At 39.2% G+C, this 22,694-nt stretch overlaps 1 protein-coding gene across 1 annotated transcript in view; it reads right to left on the bottom strand.

Annotated features, from left to right (window-relative positions):
- Positions 1–2,544: 2,544 nt before the first annotated feature.
- si:ch211-266k8.4 (rab GTPase-activating protein 1) overlaps positions 2,545–22,694 on the bottom strand; it is a 61,339-nt gene continuing 41,189 nt past the window's right edge. The window contains exons 14-15 of the mRNA XM_044356743.1: positions 17,001–17,294; positions 2,545–2,963 (exon numbers count right to left, since the gene is read on the bottom strand). Of these exons, the coding sequence (XP_044212678.1) occupies positions 2,897–2,963; positions 17,001–17,294 (361 nt within the window). The 3' untranslated portion in view covers positions 2,545–2,896. The remainder of the gene's footprint in view (positions 2,964–17,000; positions 17,295–22,694) is intronic.

Raw genomic sequence — 22,694 nt, 5'->3', positions numbered from 1 at the left:
GTTTTGCAAAATAAACAGAAATGGGGGTACCCAGTATGAATAATTACATGTCAATGACAAAATAATTTTGCTTCTATGAGTGACAGTTCAGGATATCTCCATACCAAAAACCAACCAGTCCTTCCTCTGTGCCCTAACCGCTGAATTCTGTACTTTGTTAAGACCTCGGGACAGACAGAAACAGGAAAGTAAAATGTAACCTCCATGGCAGAGGTAATGATACGCTACATGCCATAAATCCTTCAGCTCCCAGAAAGTGCCAAACAGCAATTTTCTGGATTCTTCATGTGAAAACATCACAAAGGCAAAACATTTGTCAGAGTAGGACAAATCCTCCTGGAAAAGAAATATTATGTAGAGCACTGAAAATATACTATTTTATCATTACACCTTGCTTTTGTAGTGTTAAGACCTCCAGAAAATAAATACAAATCCTTTAAAGCAGGATAATAATATTTTAGGGACTTCAGGAAAATGTGAGCAAATCATCTGAATGTTAATATTTGACTGGAACGGGTTCTTTCTGTTTTGTTTCACAGTAAACCTCACCTTAAAATAGATTTAGTTTCCTGTAATTCCTGTTACAAAACATACACTTTGCCACACACTGTAGCCAATTTAAATCTCTAAGCAGCAGGTTAAAGCTTAATGTTTCTCTGGTTGCTGATTTCATAATCTGAAGCACAGAAACTGTGCAAGCCAAGTGAACAGAGGTATGTGACCCTTCTGTCCACCCCCACGTTTCTGGTCAGGTTGTGCAGTTTGTCTTTGATCCTGAACTACCGGGTCAAACCATTACAAGGTCAGAGGGTCCGCGCTGTACATTCCACCGCTCTTAATAGGTCACTACCGGAGTACTTCACTCTAAAAAAAAAAAAAAAAAAGAGAGAGACATGGGATGAACAAAATTATTAATTGCAGAAAGAAAAAAAGTTGTAGGCATAGGGAGAAAGAGACAGTGAGTAAATCTGCTGCTAATGAGTTCTGTTCCCATCATTTGCTCCCTCTTTCGAGTTCACCTGCTCAATTCGTATAGCAACCTCTGGTATCATTGAGCCAAGTATCAGGGTGTGCATGTTTCAACCCATACCCTGCATCCATCCACTAAGCAAATCTGGTTACCTGCATTTTGTCTCTTGGCGTGACAGATGAATAGAGACAGTAAATCAAACTCTCCTGTCATGACACTGTGACTGAGTGTTAATGAACAGGGAGACACTTCTAAGGCAATAAAGAAAAAGAGGGAAGATTCTGAATAAGGATGTAACAGTTTCGCCCCCAGTGATAATATGTCTTATGCACACTTCAGCTTCAATACTAACATATCATCTCGGTGACGGATAAACGGGGATACAGGATTACATATTAAATGCTATATAAAACTATATTCATTAAGCTACATACGCAGAGATATACAGATTTATAAAGGCTTGTTAAATAATAACTCTCAGAATCACATGCCAAGCATCAGAAGAGTGGTGTTACCCAAAGTGTTTAGCTTGTTACTGGAAAATGCAATGTTGCTTCCACTTTAATTGACCCTTCATTAAGCCCCACCCCTTTTGGTTGTAGATAGTCTTTATGTCCGTCAGTTCCAGCGCAGCGTAATGTAAGCTAGTTGGCAAACATTGGTCGTTTACATTAGAACACACTTTAATCCTTTCTGACACTTTTATCATTGGACAGCATGCTCCTCCTGCAGTAACAATGGTGAGGGAGAACCTGTCTGTTGGTGGGCACCAAGGCTGACTAATCAGATTGTGGACTCCCCTCGGAAGTGCCCCTGCTCATAGCTAAGCAACAAATTAAGTCGTTTATGCCTTCTAATATAACAAGACTCTTGTTACAAAAAGGATTTTTGAACCACCACACAATGGGTAAGGTCTAGTAATATTTAGGCAACTAAATTAGTTGATTAGATCTTGTCATTTCCACCTTTGCTGCAGATGGAGTATAGTCACAATTCACACAATGCTGAGAGGACACTTATGAGGAAAAGGTAAACATAGATCAATTTAGGTGAATTTAGTGAACAATTAACCAATGCTTCTGTTATGTTGAGGACAGTCTGAAAGGAATATGCAATTGTTACAACCTTACTCTGAATGAAACTTTGTTTGAACAATGAGATATACAGTATGTCTATGAAATAAAATTCATCAAACTACAGCTCTGTCAGAAATGTAAAACTGGTCTGAGACAGAAACACAATTTGTATTTCAATAGCACAAAACATTTTCACTCAATTAAAACTTAATCAGAAAAACAAAAAAACATCGACTGTGAGAAATGTCACGTCAACACTTTCTTACTGTGATTGATTTGATGTTAGAAGTTTCAACACTGACTTGAGATAATTACATGATATGATGCGTGTGGTTTTGGAAGCCTGATGAAAAACGAACTCATTAATGCACAAACACACTCACACACGGACAGGAATGTCATAACACTCCTAATTTAAGCACAGCAGCTTAGGACAGACACGCTCCTGAATAAATCACAAGTCACATTGAAAAGAATATCAATATTTTATTAGTGCCAACTATGTAAGACAATAAAAACAGAGCCATCGTTAAGCATTTATAGGTCAACTGGAAAAAAAAAAACAGCACCAGAAAAACAGTTGTATCAAAATAGGTTTGTGCTACATGCAGGTGCACATGTGCATGAACGCACACGCACACACACACTAATAATACTCAAAACATAATCAGTATTAAGACATTCTCTGTTCACCAGGTTTCATACTTAAATCTGGTTACTCGCCTGGCTTCTACGAAACATGGTTAAGATCACCTGATGAAGTAACTAGTGTGGTTTTGTACATAATGCAAACATTTAGTGCATTTTAGCCCTTCACTTGTTTCATCGTGTCCTCCTCCCCTCCTCAGTATTAGATGAGCTTCGACTCTCTGGCGTTCCTGAATGGGACGCTGGTCTGATGTCTGGATGACAACTCACTGAAAGAGAAAGACAGAAGAAGACAGATCAATGAAAAGCTTCCAGAGAGCACAGACTAGTGCTGGTGTCATACAGATCTGATCAGTTCTGGTTCTGATTTGTATCGAACCCTGGTCACAGTTCATATTATCTGAATATGAAAATAAACCAAAATAAGGAAAAACAGCCTTTATTTTCAAGAGAATCTGGCAACCACAAACAGCTATTTGTCATGAATGACTCCTTGTGGTTAAAAGGTAAAATAAAGAACAAGACAAAGTCCAGTCTGCAGGCATGCTAGTGGATCTGTAAGGCTGCAGTTTGGCGCAGTGATGCTTTGAGCTCAATGCTGAACATCAGCATGTTGATTGACATTCTGGGTGACGACCTCATGAAGCTGGTTAAGATATTGCCAGTAGTGTGCAAAGTGTCATCAAGGCAAGCAGTGGCTACTTTGAGGAATCTAGAATATGAAATGTATTTCGGCTTGTTTAACACTTTTTTTATTACATTGTTATTTCCAGTATCATTCTACAATGTAGAAAATGGTAAAAATGAAGAAAAAACCTTGAATGAGTAGGTGTGTCCAAACTTTTGAAAGTGACTTTTTGACCAAAGTCATTATGTTTTGTCCTCTGTGGATTTTGATTGTTTGTAAAAAGTTTTGTGCCGAGTCAGTCAATATTTGTTGAGATATTTCAGCCTGGACCTCCATCCCTAGAGCCACAACACTAGCATCACTAAAAGAATAAATATTCCCCATATCGTAAAGCACAAGATGAATGTTCATAGTTTTACACTAATTTTTAATTGAGTTGGACACACTTGCATCAGCTAATTGCAAAACACATCAAAAATGTTTATACAATGCTGCTGGAGCGCTTCATCATATTAGTGTTTCTGCACTGCATTCAATTATTTTAGCAGGATATTTATCCTGATTCTCTTTTACAAAGCTTAACCACACTGTTGAGTGACTGATTCAGTTAACCACATTGTAAAAACTATACATGTGCATAGATGTGTGCATTAGAAGCTCCATACAGCTGTAGCAGATTATCAGAGCTGCTTTGACTTTGTTGGATTTTTGTATTTGGTGAATTAAGGCATGTTAAGAGAAGTAATTTCCCTTTTTGTAATTTCCTTTCCCTGGTTTTCAGTTAAAACCACATAACAAAAAAGCAGTAAATTTTCCTTTGGTTCATTTTGGTATTTGTAATGGTTTCCTCTATTTGTTTTAGATAATATTCTCATCCTAACCACACCACACTTCCTCCGAAACTTGCCAAAGATTCACATTCTCACGAGCTCAAATGACATTTTGCTAATCTGTCAAAACCAACCGACGTAGTAAAAACGATCTCCTGTCCCAGTAAACCACAAACATTTGTGAACACACCCTAAAGCTATCCAACCAATTCTATATGTAGGAAAACTGCAATGTGGATTCATACTGGGTCAAAACGAATGAAACCTCCTGTTCTTCCCTCCTTGTTTCTGTCTAGAATTTGAAATTTTTCACATAAAAAACACTCTGATGCCTCTTAGGCAGACAACAGCCACAATTCCTTCTTTGGCTGATGTGGGACAAATGCCAGATTTTTATCTAAAAATTCATTAAACAAGTGTGTGGGTGTGTGTGCTCACAGATCCCTGATTATGACCAAGGGAGTCCTGTCACCATGGAGCAAAAACTCTCCATAACATCACACATGTATGACTCCATCTTTACTGTCAGAACTGTTTTACTCTGCTCTGTCAACCACTTATAGCCCGGCACTGCCTTTACTCCACATGACATAAACACCACCTCTGTTCTTTGGATTAAAATGTCTGACTTAGACTATAATGTGATGCGAGGGAGCACATGTGCCTGAAAGAGAGATAGGAGTGTGTCTATGGGGGTATGGTTCTTCCTGAGTGTGTTTGATTGAGTCAGTCTGTCTGTTTGTGAGCAGAGATTACCCTGAGCAGGTTAGCTACGGTGGCTTTAGCTGCATGTGGCTGGAGACAGACCCAACCTGATGGTAAACAGCCATTCACAGCAGCCAGCCCTCAGTCTGGCCTTTCTACAAAATACGTCTATAGAGGTAATTCAATGGAAGAATTGACACTATGGTAATGGTGCTCCTTGACACCGGCCCCACACTATACAAGCATATGGCCAATGTATGCTGTGTGCCACTAAGCAGCACAAGCCCATGGAGAAGCCAGTGAGGTGGGCCTCACGCTTTTCAGTCCAGAGCCTTTAAATGAACTCCAATAATCACATTTATCCCAAACCAAAGTCCATGAGAAAGCTACGGGGCAATGAACATTATGGGTAACCTCCAAGGGAGCAGAACAACACAAAAAATGTCAGCATATGGCTCCAACAAAAAACAAGCAGTTGGAGAATAATACACCCCCTGCCACCCACACACAAACGCTACTAAACAAGAGCAAATAAAAGACACCTTTGTCACCACCACATAGAAGTATTCGTGCACAATCACTGGATCTGGACCTGCATGGGTAATGACCTGTGAACATGTGCGCACATACTGGTGCATGATGCAGGAACAGTTTCCTCCAGTGGAAACCTACATGTGTAAAAGCAACATCCCTCCCTCCCCACAACCATCTACCATCTATCTCTATTCAGTCCTTTCATTCCTGCTGTCACACTCACGTTACCCCCTACAAATACATGAAAAGGGCACTTAACTGAAAAACAATACTGGTTGTAATCTGATGGTGTTGTATGTAGTGGTTCAATTCACTCAGCTGAACATGGGTTAAAGAAGAGAAGCGCTTGCAGGGATTGTTTTAGAAAAAGTTTTCATTTTACATTTTTTGTCAAACAGGATTGTTTTTTTTGGGACGAGAGGTGTCAGGGAATAGAATGAAGCTAGAGATGGTTCTCCTTAGCTTAGCTTGTGAAAGAGAAATTAGCAACTTATGGCTTTATTCAAATTATACGCACTTCCTTTGTTGTCTATTCCCCCATCCATTATACACTAAAGGTAAATGAACATAACAGTTCAGCTTCAGCGGAAGTTGTTGCGCTGCTTTATTTCAACTGCATGTCTGCAAATACAGCATGGAACAGTTAACAAGAAGAACTCTTGTGGAAGTCTGATCCTCTTGTTTACAGGACAGCATTCATACTAATTATAGCTTGAAGATATCGTCCACAGATTAGTTTTTTGGCTGTGACAGAGCTTGATAACGAACATGAACCAAAGATACGGTTCGACTTCAGGCCTACTGAGGTCAGAGCCACAGTTCTTATCTGCTATGCATCTGTCAAAAACATCCCCAAACTTCAGACCTTTGGGGGGAAAAACACACCAAAGACGATATCATTCATGTCTATTTCAGCTCTGGAAGCAAAATGAACACAATGAGCTCTTTTGACATGTTGAGGCCTGACAGACTTGTTGTACGACCCCAACAAGCCCCAAATTTGTCACTGATGTAGAGATCATTAGAGTTTACTACCCTGTCATACACAATTGCAGTTAGTATAGTTTCCATTCATAAGGAGCCACAATGGAACTGTTAAAACATTTAGACTGGGTGTCAAGTTGGGACCACACTACAGTGGGGTAGGAACAATTTAAACTAAAGGTGGCTGAGTGGCATAGTCAGGTGAACACAGTTTTGTCACACACATGCACACTAAAGTCTATTGTGTGTCTGGTACAGTAATGGGGAAGTTTTGGCCAGGTAACATCAGTCAGGTGAACTGAGCTCAGGTTGCTTCAGTTTCTTAGAGACTGTGTGAGAGTGTGCACACACACACAGTAAAAATATAAAAGTAAAAACAACAAAAATGATGTTTAGCATGTACATTATATACAAATACATGTATATTTGCACAGTATATGTATACACACATAAATGGGTGTAGGCAGAACTTACACACATACACAAACAAGCTTGGACAAAGTGATTATTACCTCTCTGCTCCAGCAGACACACATCATTCATTATTCAAATTCAATTACACTGTAAGGAGAAGAAGGAAACTGGAGAGACACACAGGCAGCCATGATGTGCTGCACCAGTAAAACCATTTCCTTTGCAGTGACTCAGCAAGTCACACCAACTGGGCTGAGTTGCTCAGCTCTTTCTGCTTTAACTTACTTCTTAGCACAGAGATGCATCAGTGAAACCTGACACCTCAGAGGATCAATGTGTAGCTGCAGTATGGCACTATCCACTGTAAGCCTGGCCAGGCCACACTGGTAGGGCTGCAACTAACCATTATTTTCATCATTGATTAATGAGCTGACCTTTTAATTTGATTAATTGATTAATTGTTCAGTCTGAAGTCTACAGTTATGCTAAGAGCTCTGTGAGGCTGCACTTTGGCACAGTGATACTAAAGTTGGCATGCTTACATAGTGTAATAATAATGTTTTACCCTGTTCACTATTGAAGTTAAGTGTGTTGGCATACTAACGTTTGCTGATTAGCACTGAACACCAAGTACAGTTGAGGCTGATGTGAATGTTTTGCAGGTATTTGGTCATAAACCAAAGTTTTAGACAAATTAGTTTTTTTTTGATGCTAGATAAAAAGGTAAAGGATCATCAAAGTTATTACAATTGATCCTGAGGAGAACATGGATGTCTGTATTAAACGTCATCACAATCAATCCAAAGGTTTTCAATGGTTAACCCAACACAACAAATGTCAAACTCATGGCGGTGCAAGAGGATCACCAAAGTTATTAGAGTTTGTCCACAGGGAATCATGAATGTTTGTATAAAATTTGGAGCCAATCCATAAAGTATTTAGATATTTCAGTCTAGACCAAAGATGGACTGACGCCTCACATTTGTCATGACTGGAACCATACATTGGACATTTTTTGCTTAATAAATGGCTTGAGCGATGAATAAATTATCAAAAGTGTTAATTTTCTGTCAGTCAGCTATTTGATTAATCGACTAATCAGAACAACTTATTGATTTATAGGTGATTTATAGGAGTCAAGACATTTTTTTCCCCTAGAGGTCTAGTGTATGTATGGTCTAAAGACTCTGGTTAGCAATATTATCTAGATGCTTGAATTCAAAAGCACAAAACATAAGAATGTTTTTTACCTATGAAATCATCTTTCAGAGATCTTATTTTTTAGATCATGTAACACTCTATACGCAGATGACTACATCAATTCTGAAGATGAAATTAGAAGCTAACTTTACCTCTACTGCTGTCAGACAAGTGTCACAACAAATGACTGAAGAGAAAACAAATCAAGGTGAGGGCTGAACTCAAAACATCCTCTGTGGGGGGTGGGGGTGGGGGGGCTGGAAAGGTAAACTATTGGGTTGGGGAAGAGAGGGAGAGCTGTACGGGGGAGGTTAACATACAGTATATCTAACTCTTCTTTGATGGTACAATAAATAAAGAGAACTCACTGAGGATGTGTGTTTTTGATGTTTTGTCAAATTCTTCCTACCTGCCTTGTGGTCATCTTATTTAACCTGGATATGTTCATTTGACAACTCAGTGACGAGCTCTGCCTTTCACAACTCGAGACAAAAGACTCAGTCATTCACCACCAACTTTTACAGCCCCTGTCCCTCATCCTGTCCTCAGCAGGTGTTCACAGTAAGACACAGGAGATACCAGATAGAATCTAACATACGGGTTATAGGAAGTACTGGCAAGTTACTAAAGACCTCTGACATGACAGTCCATTTACAGCAAGTGAAATGTAGAACAGGGTAGACCAACAGTGATTGTGTATCTGTAACTGCTTCCGCTGTTCCCTTGACAAGATGTATCTATGATGGTAGTTTTATTTCACTTTTATTTCCTGGCCTATAGAGGGAACCTTACTGACAATATTGGCAGTAAGATACAGACATCACTAGAAAGTTTACTTTTGCAATTCCCACTGCTGCAACACTCAGAGCCACCAGAAATAGTCTTTTCCCACTTCCTCTCCTGCATGAGCTCTAGCAGTCTGAGGGGAATTCTTGTATTGTTAAATTTGTCCTTGTCACATACAAATCTCATATCTATTCAGTGGATTTTTAAGTGATAATGTTTTGAGTCCGCAGCTGCTGCTCTTTTGTCTTATTCTATTCCATCCAACCAACCTTGATGTTAGTACTGCCACAAACACAAAACATCATTTCAGAAACGAGACTACATGTCTACAGCAATGCTAGCAGCTCTGTGAGGCACATCGGTGCTTTGAGATAAATGCTATTGTCACCATGCCAACATGCTCATAGTGACATTTGCTAATTAGCACTAAACATGAAGTACAGCTAACACAAGATAAAGGAAAAGTTTGACTTTGTGGTGGCACTAGAGGAAAGGTAAGGGGATCACCAAAGTCACTGAGATTCAATCTCTGGGGACCATGATTGTACAGAATTTCATGGCAATCCATCCAATCGTTGAGATACTTCAGTCTACACCAAAGTGGTGGACCAACCAACGGACTAACATTTCCATCCCCTGAGCCACACTGCTAGTCTGGCTAAAAATAGTCTAAACTCAAGATTCACTTAGTAGCTTTTTGCAGAGCATTGGACCATATCCCTGACCATCTTTAACAAATGGAAGTTTCGCACCTACTGTAGGTTGTGTAATGACACCTGAGCAAGTCTGTAAGTGAACCTTTTTTAAATATCGTCATTACAGATACTGTACCTGTTCCCAAGGTCAAGAATTAATCTCTATGCACAAAACATCCCCATTCCTTGTGCATCAGAGGACTTAGAACCTGCATTGTCCTTTTATCCTCGCTTTGCTCACTTTTATATTTTTACCCTTGCAGGCCTTTTCTCTGACAGTCATTAACTTTGACCTTTTCCATTCACTGCAATGACTAGCAGTCAAATCAAACAACCTTTCATTAAGATTGTAGATAAGCAACAACTTAAGACATGTTTCTTGCTGAAATCCCAACACCTATACCTCTTCTATTTTTCTATGAGGAATGACAGTTCCCTTTGTTACACTGCACGAAAAACAATGAGTGTACCCTCACAGCATAATTTATTTTCAATCTACTCTATTTATCACTTCCCTTCACTGCAGGCATGGGGAGGGAGGCCTTTCCATTCAGCTCTTAGAAAAACATCAAGGTGTGGTCCATTCATGGTCCATTCACTTTTACATTTATACCTGTTAGCTTTTGTTCTCCCTCCTAGATAAACAGCAAGGCGTTGGCCAGAGCTGCCAGTCACTTTTGCTGTACCTCTGCCTTGAGGCTGACCCCTCTCAATGTAAAACTTAACCCATGAAACTGTGTTTCTACATGTAAAGGTTTTACTACAATTATGTGATAAGCATGATAAAGGTTTACCCAAAGTGGTCAGACTTAAATTAAAGTAGAGATTCTCAGGTTTAAACTGTAATAAAGGGCTTACAACATTGCAATAGGGCATATAATGACTATATACAGTAATGATGACTTATTTGTAGAGCTACAGTATAAAGAGGTTACCTAGGTTTTGGACAGATAAATCAAAACATAAAATGAAACACTGGAAACAGAAATTTCATGATATTTAGACTTCAAACAGTAGCTGATGTGTACGTGGAAATCAAAGGGGAAATTAAGTTCAGCCAGGGTTTAAACTATTAACTCACCTCCGCTCTTTCAAACTTTTAAAGCTTAGGGCGGACACTTCCTTCAAAGTAAAGTGTGTGTTTCTGTGAGGCTTGAGGCTGACTCAAACAATCAAAAAAACACGACCATGTGGGATATCGGTGTGAACCTTGTTTTTTTTCACTCACGTGTGACCTGAAGAATGTTATCATTCACATGGGTAAATCCTGCTGCAGTGCCCGTCGGCTTAAACACACACACACACACCAAACAACAGCCGGGCATCGCTGGGAAATCTGGAGTGATGTCATGAATGATTAAGATAAGAGTGGTGTAGTGTGTCAAGGGAACAGTGTTAAACACCAAGTGGCGGCCACACACATCCAGATCTACAGTAGTTTTTCACTGGGAATGGGAGCAGGGATCAATATTCAGGGAAATCTGTACCGCCAATTTCCCACCTCAAGACCTTGTAACATTTCAGGGAAAATGCTGGTACAGCTGTGTTGTGAATGAAAGCAGTAACACTGCAGGGACAAGCACGTAAAGAGTTAGGTCTGTCTGATGAAAGATGTTTTCACATGTAGCGAGCTAACCAATCACAAGACTCCGCTGATGACCCTTGCCCGCCATGTTACTGAAAATAACAAGAGATGCCTTCCGCTGCGTACACGTACATCCGGCGTTTGCTTTTATCAGTCTACAAACTGTTCCACCTCAGCCAAGCATAAAAAACTCTTTCCAGTTTTCTGCAGTTCCACAAGTTTTTTATGTGCAATTTGAAAATGCAAACAAAAACAGGTGGAAGGATTGCTGGATAACTCATAAATGATCTTGTAATACTAAACCTCAATGCCAAATGAGAAGTCTGGAAAGATTTTTAAATGAACACTGAAAAAGTGTAAAAAAAAGAAAAAGAAAATGGAAAAACAGGTCAGTGATGATATAGGCTGTTATAAATGAAACCAGTCACATTTCACAACAGCTGAGCATGACATAATTAGTGCTTACTGGTTTATTGTCACAGAGACAACAAGCAAGTTCAGACCAGACTTTTTTTTGAGAAGGTAGAGCAGTTGCAACCGTCATATTATGTAACAGGTATTGAAGAACAGGATGTACAAATAATCACAGTACATGAATATAATTAAATTGCTATTGAAATAGAAAGAAGTACACATTCTCTTCCTGAAAACACAAACACATACTACGGCCAATAAAGAAAAAGTAGTTAATTAAAAAGTTAAAGCAGTAGTTATTCTCTGTGGACAAAGTCAACCTTTCCACTCAGAGCACATCAACATCCCACATCATCTGATGAGTATATCCAAAAGGCCTTCATCAGTCAGCTCTAATCTAATATAATCTTAAATCTAATCTCAGATTCTACTGTGTCAATGTCCACAGAAAAAAACATGATACAAATCTCCAACAGGCTACAAAGTCTTACAAACCTAATCTTCTCTCAACATTCTTTTAAATTTAAAGTCTAGAATTTTGATGCACTTCAATCAAACCCTAAAAAGGTGAAATGTAAACCTTGGAAACATGAATTTTAGTCGTTAGATTTTCTTTAAAAAAAAAAACAAACAAAACAGCCTGATGTGGTGAGAAATGAGAAATTGTTCTACGTTATTTTTGCAGCATTATAGACAAACACCAAATATCATTAACATCTGTTCAAATAAAATTGATTTCGAATTCTGAGAGAACACAGACAGAAAGCTCAAACTGGAGTTTAGTGGCAGAAGTGGATGAGTTTGTCTAGTCTGGCAGCTGCTCTGTTACTGTGCACTTGACTGTTGGGTAATTTGGCTTTCTGTGACTTTTGTGTAAACTTTAAAGGAAACTTTGTAACTCTTCATAGTAATATGTGCACTGGGACACAGTTCATTTTAGATATAAAGTGAGTTATTTTCAAAGCTTTGAAGTTTAGGGAATATATTGGATATTACAAAATTAAGTGTTTTTTTTCTCCATCTATCATTGTTTGTATCGCATATGTGAGACATACTGTTTTCATCACTCATATGCAGTGAGAAATGGACATAGATTAAAGGTAATTGCAAGACAAAATACTGATGATTATTGTTTTTATTACTTTAATGTTCAACTACATTAACACAGTGATGGCAGCCAATGTATCTCACTGACTGATTTGTTTGTGGTAGTCAGGAGAATGAAGGCGTCACTTGGCTGGTCAAGGTACCAAACACTGCAGTAAAGCATCCACTGTCCCTTTGTTTCTTTAAATGGGATCAACTGTGCGTGTGTGTGTGTGTGTGTGTGTGTGTTTGATCACTCATCCGTCCTGTATCCTCACTACCCTGTTACATAACACCACTACACCTGCATTTGAACAATTCCCACAACAATGGCTGAGGTAAGGTGAGTGTGTGTGTATCTAGTACATCAATGCGTGTGCTTCTGTTTGCCTGATTGCTTTCCAAATTTCTATGCATATTGACATGCCTATGATTATTTTGCACAGTGTTCCATCACATGAAGCATGCACAACTGAAAGGCACATCAACACACACATCAATGACCAGGTTACAAAAACACATTATAACATATCATATCATATGATGGATGTGCACACATATGTACACACACACACTTCCCCGGGGACAGGAGATTAGAGGTGAGTACAGGACAGGAGAGTGGCTCCCACACTGCTGAACATACAGCCAACAACACCAGCGGATCAGATGACAAGCTTCAGCCGACACGCACACACACACACGCACGCACACACACACGCACAGGCTCATACAGTATGCACAGACTTGAATCCCTTTTTCGTCTATTTCTCCCTCCCTCTCACACACACATCCCAAATGGTAACACACTGGACAAACTTCTTGTATTTTGTTCTCCAAGCCTGCAGAACAACACTGTAATGGAGCTTGTCTTACACACACACACACACACACACAAGGTTTGTACCAAAACAATAACAAAGTCTGGATTTTGAGCCAGCATTTCCAAAAGCAGAAATCTCAGTTAGAAGCTATTAAATAAATGAATAAAGCTGTCTTACCGTCATGGCACACAAAAGAGATTGAAAAGAAATCCTTTGACATACTCTGAAGTCAGTGACTCAGGTCATGGTTAGATTTAATTAAGGAACCTTACACTCACGTTTTTTGTGAATAGACGTATGGCACAGAGAGATGGTGTGTGTTTGTGTTTCTGTATGTCAGTGTCCGCACAAGAAAAGAAGTTCAAGTACAAATACTTGCAATGCAAAAATGCAACATAGAATATATGCAGCATGGACCGCTGCATGCATTTATAGGATATTTTTTATATAATGAAAATGAAAATGTGTGTTCAAGAGTGTGTGTGTCTTTATATAGATGATGTCTAGCAGAATACTGGTTGAGCTAGTTACTTGGCAGCTTGTCAGTCACAATTAGCACGGTGATTCTCACCTGGAAAACATGTTTTCCTGCCTGCTAAGCAGTCAACATGCACCTCTCTCTGTCTATGGCAGAGATAGAGGACTGACAGAAAGACAAAATTCCCACAAATATAACACCTATAATATTTTGTAAAGGCTCAGAAAATATTTATATATAAATAAAGGCTCATTAAAATATTTACTTTGGCATTCACATCTACAGTGTTGTGTAATCAAAATAGAATGGTTGAAAAGATTAATAGCATCTATCTTGAATCTGCGTGCTCTTTTTGTTTTCCTTTAAAAATGAGGAACTGTCCTTGACAGTTGCAAATACAAAACTGGATCTGTGGCAAAAATACTTCCATTATTTTCCAATATCTCTCTCTATCACCTCTTCTTTTGCTCTCTGCGCTTTGAATGAATTTGGAAAAAAAAAAAAAAAAAAAAAATCAGTCCCCTGATCTGACCTTCTGCATGAAGGAACAGAAAGTGGAAAAGTAATTTTAGGCTGGGTGTGCCGGGGCCTCCGGCAGACAGATACAGTGAGGTAGTGAAGATGGGACAGCTTAGCTCATCTTCCTGTGCATGTCAGTTGTATTTCCTTGTTTCCCACACACACACACAATGAACAACTGCAAACCACTTATTCAGTCACAAACTACTAATTAATATAAATTATCCCCTATAAGCAACAGTGACGTATACATATACACATGCATGCAGGACACAAAGCAGTTCTATACAATAGTGGAGATGTACCTCACTCCCATGAGATTCTTGGGAGGAACATGTTGTACTGAAGGTGTGTAACCTACTAAACAGGAAACTACAGGTCTATTTCAGGGCTGGCGTGTCTCCACCCTGCCCTGCTGTGAAATGCGATGGAAAAAACAGCAGGATGGGTTATCTCTTTCTGTCTTTCAGTCACTCACACAAACTCATCTCATAAAACCATTAGAAAGACCATAAACACATCAGTGTGATCCATTCCCACTGGTGTTTACATTACATTACATGTTTACATTTTGAAATCAAATGTAATGCTTTTAAAAGGACCAGTGTGTAAGATTTAGAGACATCTAGTGGAACGGACTTGGCAGAAATAGAATATAATATTCATAAGTATGTTTTAATTAGTGTATAATGACTTGAAAATAAGAATTGTTTATATCTACATAGGGAGCAGTCTTCTTCTAAGGAGCCCGCCATGTTGCACTGCCAAAACTCTTAGAAAGCATTGTTATTTAAAATTTTAATTTTAATTACAATTTGCTTGGAATTGTTAATTTTGACAACATTGTGTAAAACAATAAGGCTGTTGTGGTCATTCTTGCCCTAACAGAGCAGGTTATAGTTAATTCTCCCCATTAAGACACACTCACTCAGAAGCTCTGAAAATATAGTATATCAACCCTTCATCCACTTTAACAGTCCATTAAATCTGTAAACACCAGCTAAAAGTCTCTCTGAAACCGCTGGCCAACTGTCTTACTTAGCTGAGCATCATCTATACTGGTTTGTGCACTTCTTTAATCCTGTTATGTCCGTGAGAGAAGGTGGCCTGTGGAGAACCAACTGAAACATTACTGGGAAAAGACAGAGCTGGACTGGACCGAGTCGCGAACGAAGACCAAAGCCTATGATGACACATTGATACATTTAATAAAATGGAAGTGTATGTCGGTTCTGTGAGACACTGAATGATGGACGTCAAAAATGCTTCTAAAAATGCCTTCTATGTGAATTGGCCGTTACACGCTAGTACATCCTAATATATCCTTATTCCTTTGACACACAGGTCCTAATCAACTTACTTGGTGCTTCATTGTTTCATAAAAGCAGAAAAAGGAAAAAGTTCCTGCAGCTCTTGGATTGATCAGTGGGAAGATATTTGATGTGGGCTGTTACTGTTGGTAAAATAAGCACGTTTCCTACAACTAGAGCCTCAAACCAGATTCACTCACTCACAAATTGCTCGTTTGACAGTACGGAAACCTGCTATGCTATGTGATGTGGTTTACTTTGTTTACCATGTTCTTTGAGCTTGACCACAGCTTTCTTCTACATCCGTCATCTCTCAATAAAAGAGCTTATGAGGCATGTTTGATCTCGCTAAATAGCAGTAAGGTTTCTTTCAACTCACTGCAGTACCTGCTGTGGCAATGTAGATTTTAGTTGAAGTTGTCAAACTATAAAACACCTCTCTTTTAGAAATGACAATAGATTTTATAAATTGAAAAACAGATGGAAATGTGATTCGGTTTAACTTGTTTTTCTGCACTGCCAGAATAAATAAGCTATTTAAAGAATGTTTTCTCCTAGCAATCATAAACTTCCTTCCCCAAGTCAACTTTCATTGTTGAGATTGTTCAACTCAAATCCCTCCATTCATCAAGATGACAATAACACAGTTAGGTTAAGCCATCAGACAGTGTAAAGGTAAAAGCAAACACAGATGGGGTCAAATTACAGTCACTTAGATATGGGCTGACATACATCTGTTTGACGTGCTTTTATACTGAATGCATAAGAGTCCCTGATGGTTTTGATTGATTAATACTGTTGCATACAACATTTTAAGTTTTTAATAACTCTGCAGTCTTCACTCGATCAGAACATTAAGTGTACACATTAGGATGCAGCACAATTATTTCAGGTTCAGTGATGTATCGAGTCAAAAATCACCTAATGTGTTTGAAAATATAATGTAGGATGAATTAATTCAATGCCAGCGGGTGGAGATTTAAATGAAAATATCAAATTAGTGTTTGAATTAATTTGTTAATTTTATGCCCCTGGGCTGTGTCAGTGCAGTATTGAACACCCACTGCTGCCACCACTTCCGAGAACCCTCCTTTTCTTGCAAAACTGTGATATCAATTTACAGAGGGAAAAAATCAGCAGGTGTTCCTCCAGTATCAGTGAGATATGAGCAAGGTCATGAGGTGGGATGGGTACAGGTCACAGGTTTGATGAATGCCTGTCTGCGATAGAGTGGCTGCATGTGATATCACTCCCTGTTAAAATGCTGTAAGTGTAACTATTTGACAGTGTTGGATGAAGTTAATTTGTGGTTCTTACATGATGAGAGCGGTCCTGGCCGTGTCTTGCTGCGTGTGTTGCTCCCCGCCTTGAGGAGCACTGGATGTTGGAAGACTGGAGGATGGGATGGAGGAGGATGGAGGAAGGGTGGAAGAACGGAGGGATGAGGGGAGGATAGAGGAGGGAGGGGGCGTCTGGTTCAGCGGTTTCTTGCAGTTTCGTAGAAGGCGGAGGGACTTGACTCTGATAGGTGGGATGAGGCTGTGGTTGCTACGACGACTGGCCACCTTCCCAACAGGTCCTGTGCCTGCCCTCTTGAAGGTTTGTTCTGATCTGGAAACAAAAAACACAAAGTTATAGAAGGTCCAAATGACTTTCCAAATGGTTATAAAGTAATTCCTTAAATTAGCAATTAACAAAAGTTTGAACACAGCAATAAATCAACTTACATATTCATATTATCAATCGATACATTACAGTGTAAAGGGTTTTGTGACTACCCCAACAATATATTAATAAATTAATTATAAATATATTCATATATGTACATATTTCAGCAATTAAGATAGAATAGCAAATTGTGAAGCAGCAAATGAAGAACAATCAATGACATTGCATGTATTTTGCACTATATGAAGATGCAATGTACTGTATTGCATGAACAAGGTTGTACCCCTGTCAAGTTTACAGACTTCCAGATATATACTGTTAATTGTAAATGACAGAACATACAGACAGGTGACGAATGAAAGGAAAAACCGGTGCAGGTATGAATGCTTGGCCCCTACAGTGAGGGGATCTGGTGGCTCTGTTATGCTGTGGGGGGCATTTTGCTGGCATGGTTTGGGTCCACTTGTCCCCTAATGGTGCAGACACTCCGAATCCGTTGACAGATGTCAAGTCGAAGCATCCCATTCATTTTCTATGGAGAACAGGAGATCCGGCCGCGTGGTGCATGATGGATACAGCACAGCAAGTTGCTTGGAATTGTTAATTTTGACAACATTGTGTAAAACAATAAGGCTGTTGTGGTCATTCTTGCCCTAACAGAGCAGGTTATAGTTAATTCTCCCCATTAAGACACACTCACTCAGAGGCTCTGAAGATATAGTATATCAACCCTTCATCCACTTTAACAGTCCATTAAATCTGTAAACACCAGCTAAAAGTTTCTCTGAAACCGCTGGCCAACTGTCTTACTTAGCTGAGCATCATCTATACTGGTTTGTGCACTTCTTTAATCCTGTTATGTCCATGAGAGAAGGTGGCCTGTGGAGAACCAATTGAAACATTACTGATTTCAGATTATCAGTTGACGGACCAACTGCCGCATCTGAATTTGCATAATCACAACTCAATTTAATGCAAATGAGGTCCGTCCAGCGCAACATGGTCGGCTCATGAAACTCAGATCAAACTGTCAAACTAGGCAGTGCTGATCAAATATGAATCAAGATTCTTTACTGCATCGCCTATTTCTCGCCTCAAAAGGTTTTCAGAAACATACTTTAGTGTACTGTTTAGCAAAAACCGAGTACTAAGTACGTCACCCACCATGTCACTCACCGGCCAGAGTGTTCAGTGGTCCGGTGCATTCAGATCTGTTGTTTCCAAGGGAAGGGTCACTGCAATTCAATACATTCATCCAATGATGGAACATTTCTATCCTGATGGGAGTAGTCTCTTCCAGGATGACAATGCCCCAATTCACAAAGCGTGAGGGGTCACTGAATGGTTTGAGCATGAAAATGATGTGAATCATATGTTATGACCTTCACAGTCACCAGATCTCAACTCAACTCTACATCTATGGCAGATTTTGGACTGACGTGTTAGACAGCGCTCTCCACCACCATCATCAAAACACCAAATAAGTGAATATCTTTTGGAAGAATGGTGTTCATCCCTCCGGAAAAGTTCAGAGACTGTAGAATCAATGCCAAGGTGCATCGAAGCTGTTCTAGCAGCACATGGTGGCCAAACACCTTACTAAGACACTTTATGTTGGTTTTTCTTTTAATTTGTCACCCGCCTGTATACTGTATACACACACACTATTCATGACAAGTCTGAATTAAAAATACCTACTATGCTAAACTACAATACTTCAGATTCAGTTAAGTCACAAAACATTTGCCTGTGCGTTACAAAATGTAACAAAAGTTCAAACTACTGTAAACTCCCAAAAATTAAAAATCTGGCAAGCAGGCTAAGAAGCTTTTTACATATTCAACAACAAAGAGGAATCATTTAGGATTTCAATGAAAATGTCCAACAAGAGATAGTAAGAAAATACTGACATAAGGTTTGCCCCAGGACATTAACTTCCGCCTGGTGTCTGACCTGCAGTGGTGAGTTCTGCCCTCACGTCAGCACATGAGTGTGACTGATTAGGTTGTTTATCTCTCTGCTTTTTCCAACTTGTACATTTTCTGTCTTTTTTTCCCCCTGAAATCGTTACTTGCTGCTCTGATTTATTATTTTGAAGTGAACTTGTGATGTTGAGTTGAATCAGACACATTCTGATGCATCTCCTCTTGTTATCGATGTAGTTACTAGATGACAGCTGCCGCCTCACCCGTTAAATATGTGGCTGTTGCTGTGTGATACACTGTAGTGCCACTGCTCAATTTATCTGAAGTTTCATAAGCCTAATATTATCTTTCATGAAAATGCAATAATTTCTTCTGATGTTGGCAGAGCCGTTCTTTTATTTCCGATGAAGTGGGGTCTGCCCTGTAAAACACAGCAGGAAAACTCTGTGAAAGCTAGAAGGCTATTTGGTAAATGCAAAAGCATACAAGTAAATTTTGATGCAAATGTACACTTTTCTTGTGTGTAAATCTATTTTTATGTCAATGCAATTTCAAATGGCTACGTACTGCAGAAGGCTATGTTACTACACTTTATATGCAGTAAAGGACAGCTGGCCTGGGGTCAGGGTTGTGGGACTGGGGTCAAGAGATGTATGGAAAGGTGGGAAAAGGGGACTCAAAGGTTAGGAGTGGAAGCATCACATGACGAACATGTAAGTAATGTAATATACAGGTACAGTGTAATATAATGGCTGAGTTTGTAACCTAATATCTGGTTCTAAAACATGAAAGAGAATGTAGTTCTTCATGCTGAAATGATGCTGATGCTGGGACAAAGGCATGCCATAAAGTCACAACAGATTTGGGTTCTGACTTGAGTATCAACTCAAGTGTGTACAGTGAATAAAAACCTGCTCAGGCAGGTAGGCAAGCTCGGGGAATTCTGAAAGAGACAAATGCAACAAAAGAACGTGGGACATTCCTACTATTGACTGAATGCTCCCCTCCGCTAGCTTGCTCCTTGTTTTGTCTACCGGTTTCTTAACAAATTCAACATGTCTGACAGTAATTCTGACAGAATTCCTCAGAGATGAAAAAATGGAGATAGTCAGGGTGCTTAGACAATACTGTACAGCCAGAGAGATGTCGCATGGTCATGGTATAATGTCAAGTAACCGTGGTATTCAAGTAGTGTGACCCTTAAGGCTAAGTAAGGCCACCAACTCATGAACTTTGACCTCTCTAAAGTAGGACCCACTTAGTCAAGTCTGATATGATCTGACTCCGCAGCAGATGATTTTTCTCTTTGATGTCTGCAGAGGTAGCCATGTTAGCTCTCAAGTCCTGCTCCAAATTATAAATGCTAGGCAGTGCAATGATATGAAAAGCAAGTACTTAGCACTTAATAGCCACAATTGATATGACAATGACAAAAATATTTAAATTATTTATTTAAGTCTTATTTAGTTGACTTAAATGAATATGAGTTCTACCTTCTAGGTCAGCATAATCCTGTCTGTCCACCAGAAAAGCTATGTGTAAATTAGTAATGTGAGACAAGACTAAGGTTTAAATCTTTAAATGCCCAGACAGGATATTCCCAAGATGAGTAAAGCCAAATGCCAAATGACTTGTACAACCATGGGAACTACACTCTATACCTGCTGTTAGCTGCTGTATGTTGGAATATATCATACTCTATGTGAAACAAACACTAATCCTCACTGTGCCTGTTTGTTTGCCTTGAGTAGAAAAGTGTACAGTAGTGCTCATCACCTCAGTGACTGTAACCCTGTTCACAATAAGGACAGGACTATAGAAAAACCTTAAAAAACAACATCATGTAAAAAATGACTTGACATTTTCCATAATCGCACAACAGCATTGAATACTAGTGCAAAAAAATCTGAATCAGGCTTAATTGATGCTATATCCTGCAGTGAAAGTGATCTGCAGGGATTCTTCCTCACTGTCTTTGTTTCAGGAAAAGATCAATTTCACATTGTGATGGTGTGAAACAGCTTCAAGTTCACTGCACTGACCTGCTGACCTGAAATCACCTATAACTAAGACTGAAGTAAGCATAAAGCTATATCATTCAAAATGTATGTAATGTATATATACTGAGGATCAATCAAGTTAACCTTGCTCTGTCTCCCTCTGTATGGTGATTGACTCTCACTCTGCTCATCTTGATGCTGCTCTTGTTTGGCTTTACTCTTCTTAGGACGACGTGTGTTTTCAGCACCTGACAGAAAGCATTGTCCACTTCTGTCCTTTACCAGTAATTTGCCACCCAATTACAATAATCCTTTTGGTGACCCCTGATGACCTTTGGTGACCCACAGTACTGGTTAAAATAACCTAAACCACTTGACATGAAGATTAAAGCTGTGAGGAATGACAAGTATGTTTGAAACATGCGCGCATACACATGGAGGAAAGCGCACACACACAAACCACTAACAGGACGGTGACAGCCTTTTGTTATGAGCAGTGTGCCTGTCAGAGGAAAAAACAACATTATGATGAGAGGATTAGAAGACTATTGTGAAATTCTAAGTGCTGCTGGAAAACCAGCTGGTTTTATTACACAGAAACAATACCTGAGGACATTTTGGCAAAGCAGAACTTTCAATTGGTAAAAGAGCTCTGCAACAGATGCAAAACACAGCTCATGCAGTTTGTAACTACTTGCTTGTAAATGCGAGTGAACAACAGGGTGGACAAACAGTATGTGAGGCAGAGGGCAACAGTGAAACAGCTTATCTCTTCTAATGCTGCTATACACACTTACCTGAAAATAAACAAGCACATACAGGAACTTTTGGACAAATGTTGGACAAGTGTTGTTTTATGTATATCATGTATCTAGCTATAAATATGCCTCACTCTGACACAGAGACGGATGATCAGTATCCTGCTGATTGACAAAAACCCTTCATGACAAAATGATCGTCTCACTTTCCAATTTGTTATTGAATCACGCACACACAAAGGATAAACCCAAAGACTATCGCTGCAGGGGAAATATTAAGGGATTAACTGATTGTGGGGATCAAAGATCCCATCAAACGGTTTAGCGTGTTTCACTTGAGCAAGCACAAAGGAAAAGGTGATGATGAAACAAGTGGCTGAGAAATTTGGGCGATGTTATAGAAAGAAAGGAAGTATCAAATGTGGTGAAAAAGAATGTATACTGAGATATGTAAGATGTTACCATAAAGCTGTTAGGGCTTCTGTATTTGTTTGCAATAAGTTGAAACTGCTTATAGTGATCACGTTTGTCCGGGTCAAATTGATCACTATAAGCAGATGATTATTATAACTGAATTTTTTTTTCATGCAGATTACCATCTAATTGACATTTAGATATTAAATACGTGATTATAAAGTAATGAAACGATAAAGTAATGAA

Source organism: Thunnus albacares, chromosome 7, assembly GCF_914725855.1.
Source record: "Thunnus albacares chromosome 7, fThuAlb1.1, whole genome shotgun sequence".
Classification (NCBI taxonomy): domain Eukaryota; kingdom Metazoa; phylum Chordata; class Actinopteri; order Scombriformes; family Scombridae; genus Thunnus; species Thunnus albacares.
The sequence above is the reverse complement of the archived record's forward strand: the minus strand, read 5'-3'. Positions and strand labels throughout refer to the sequence as shown.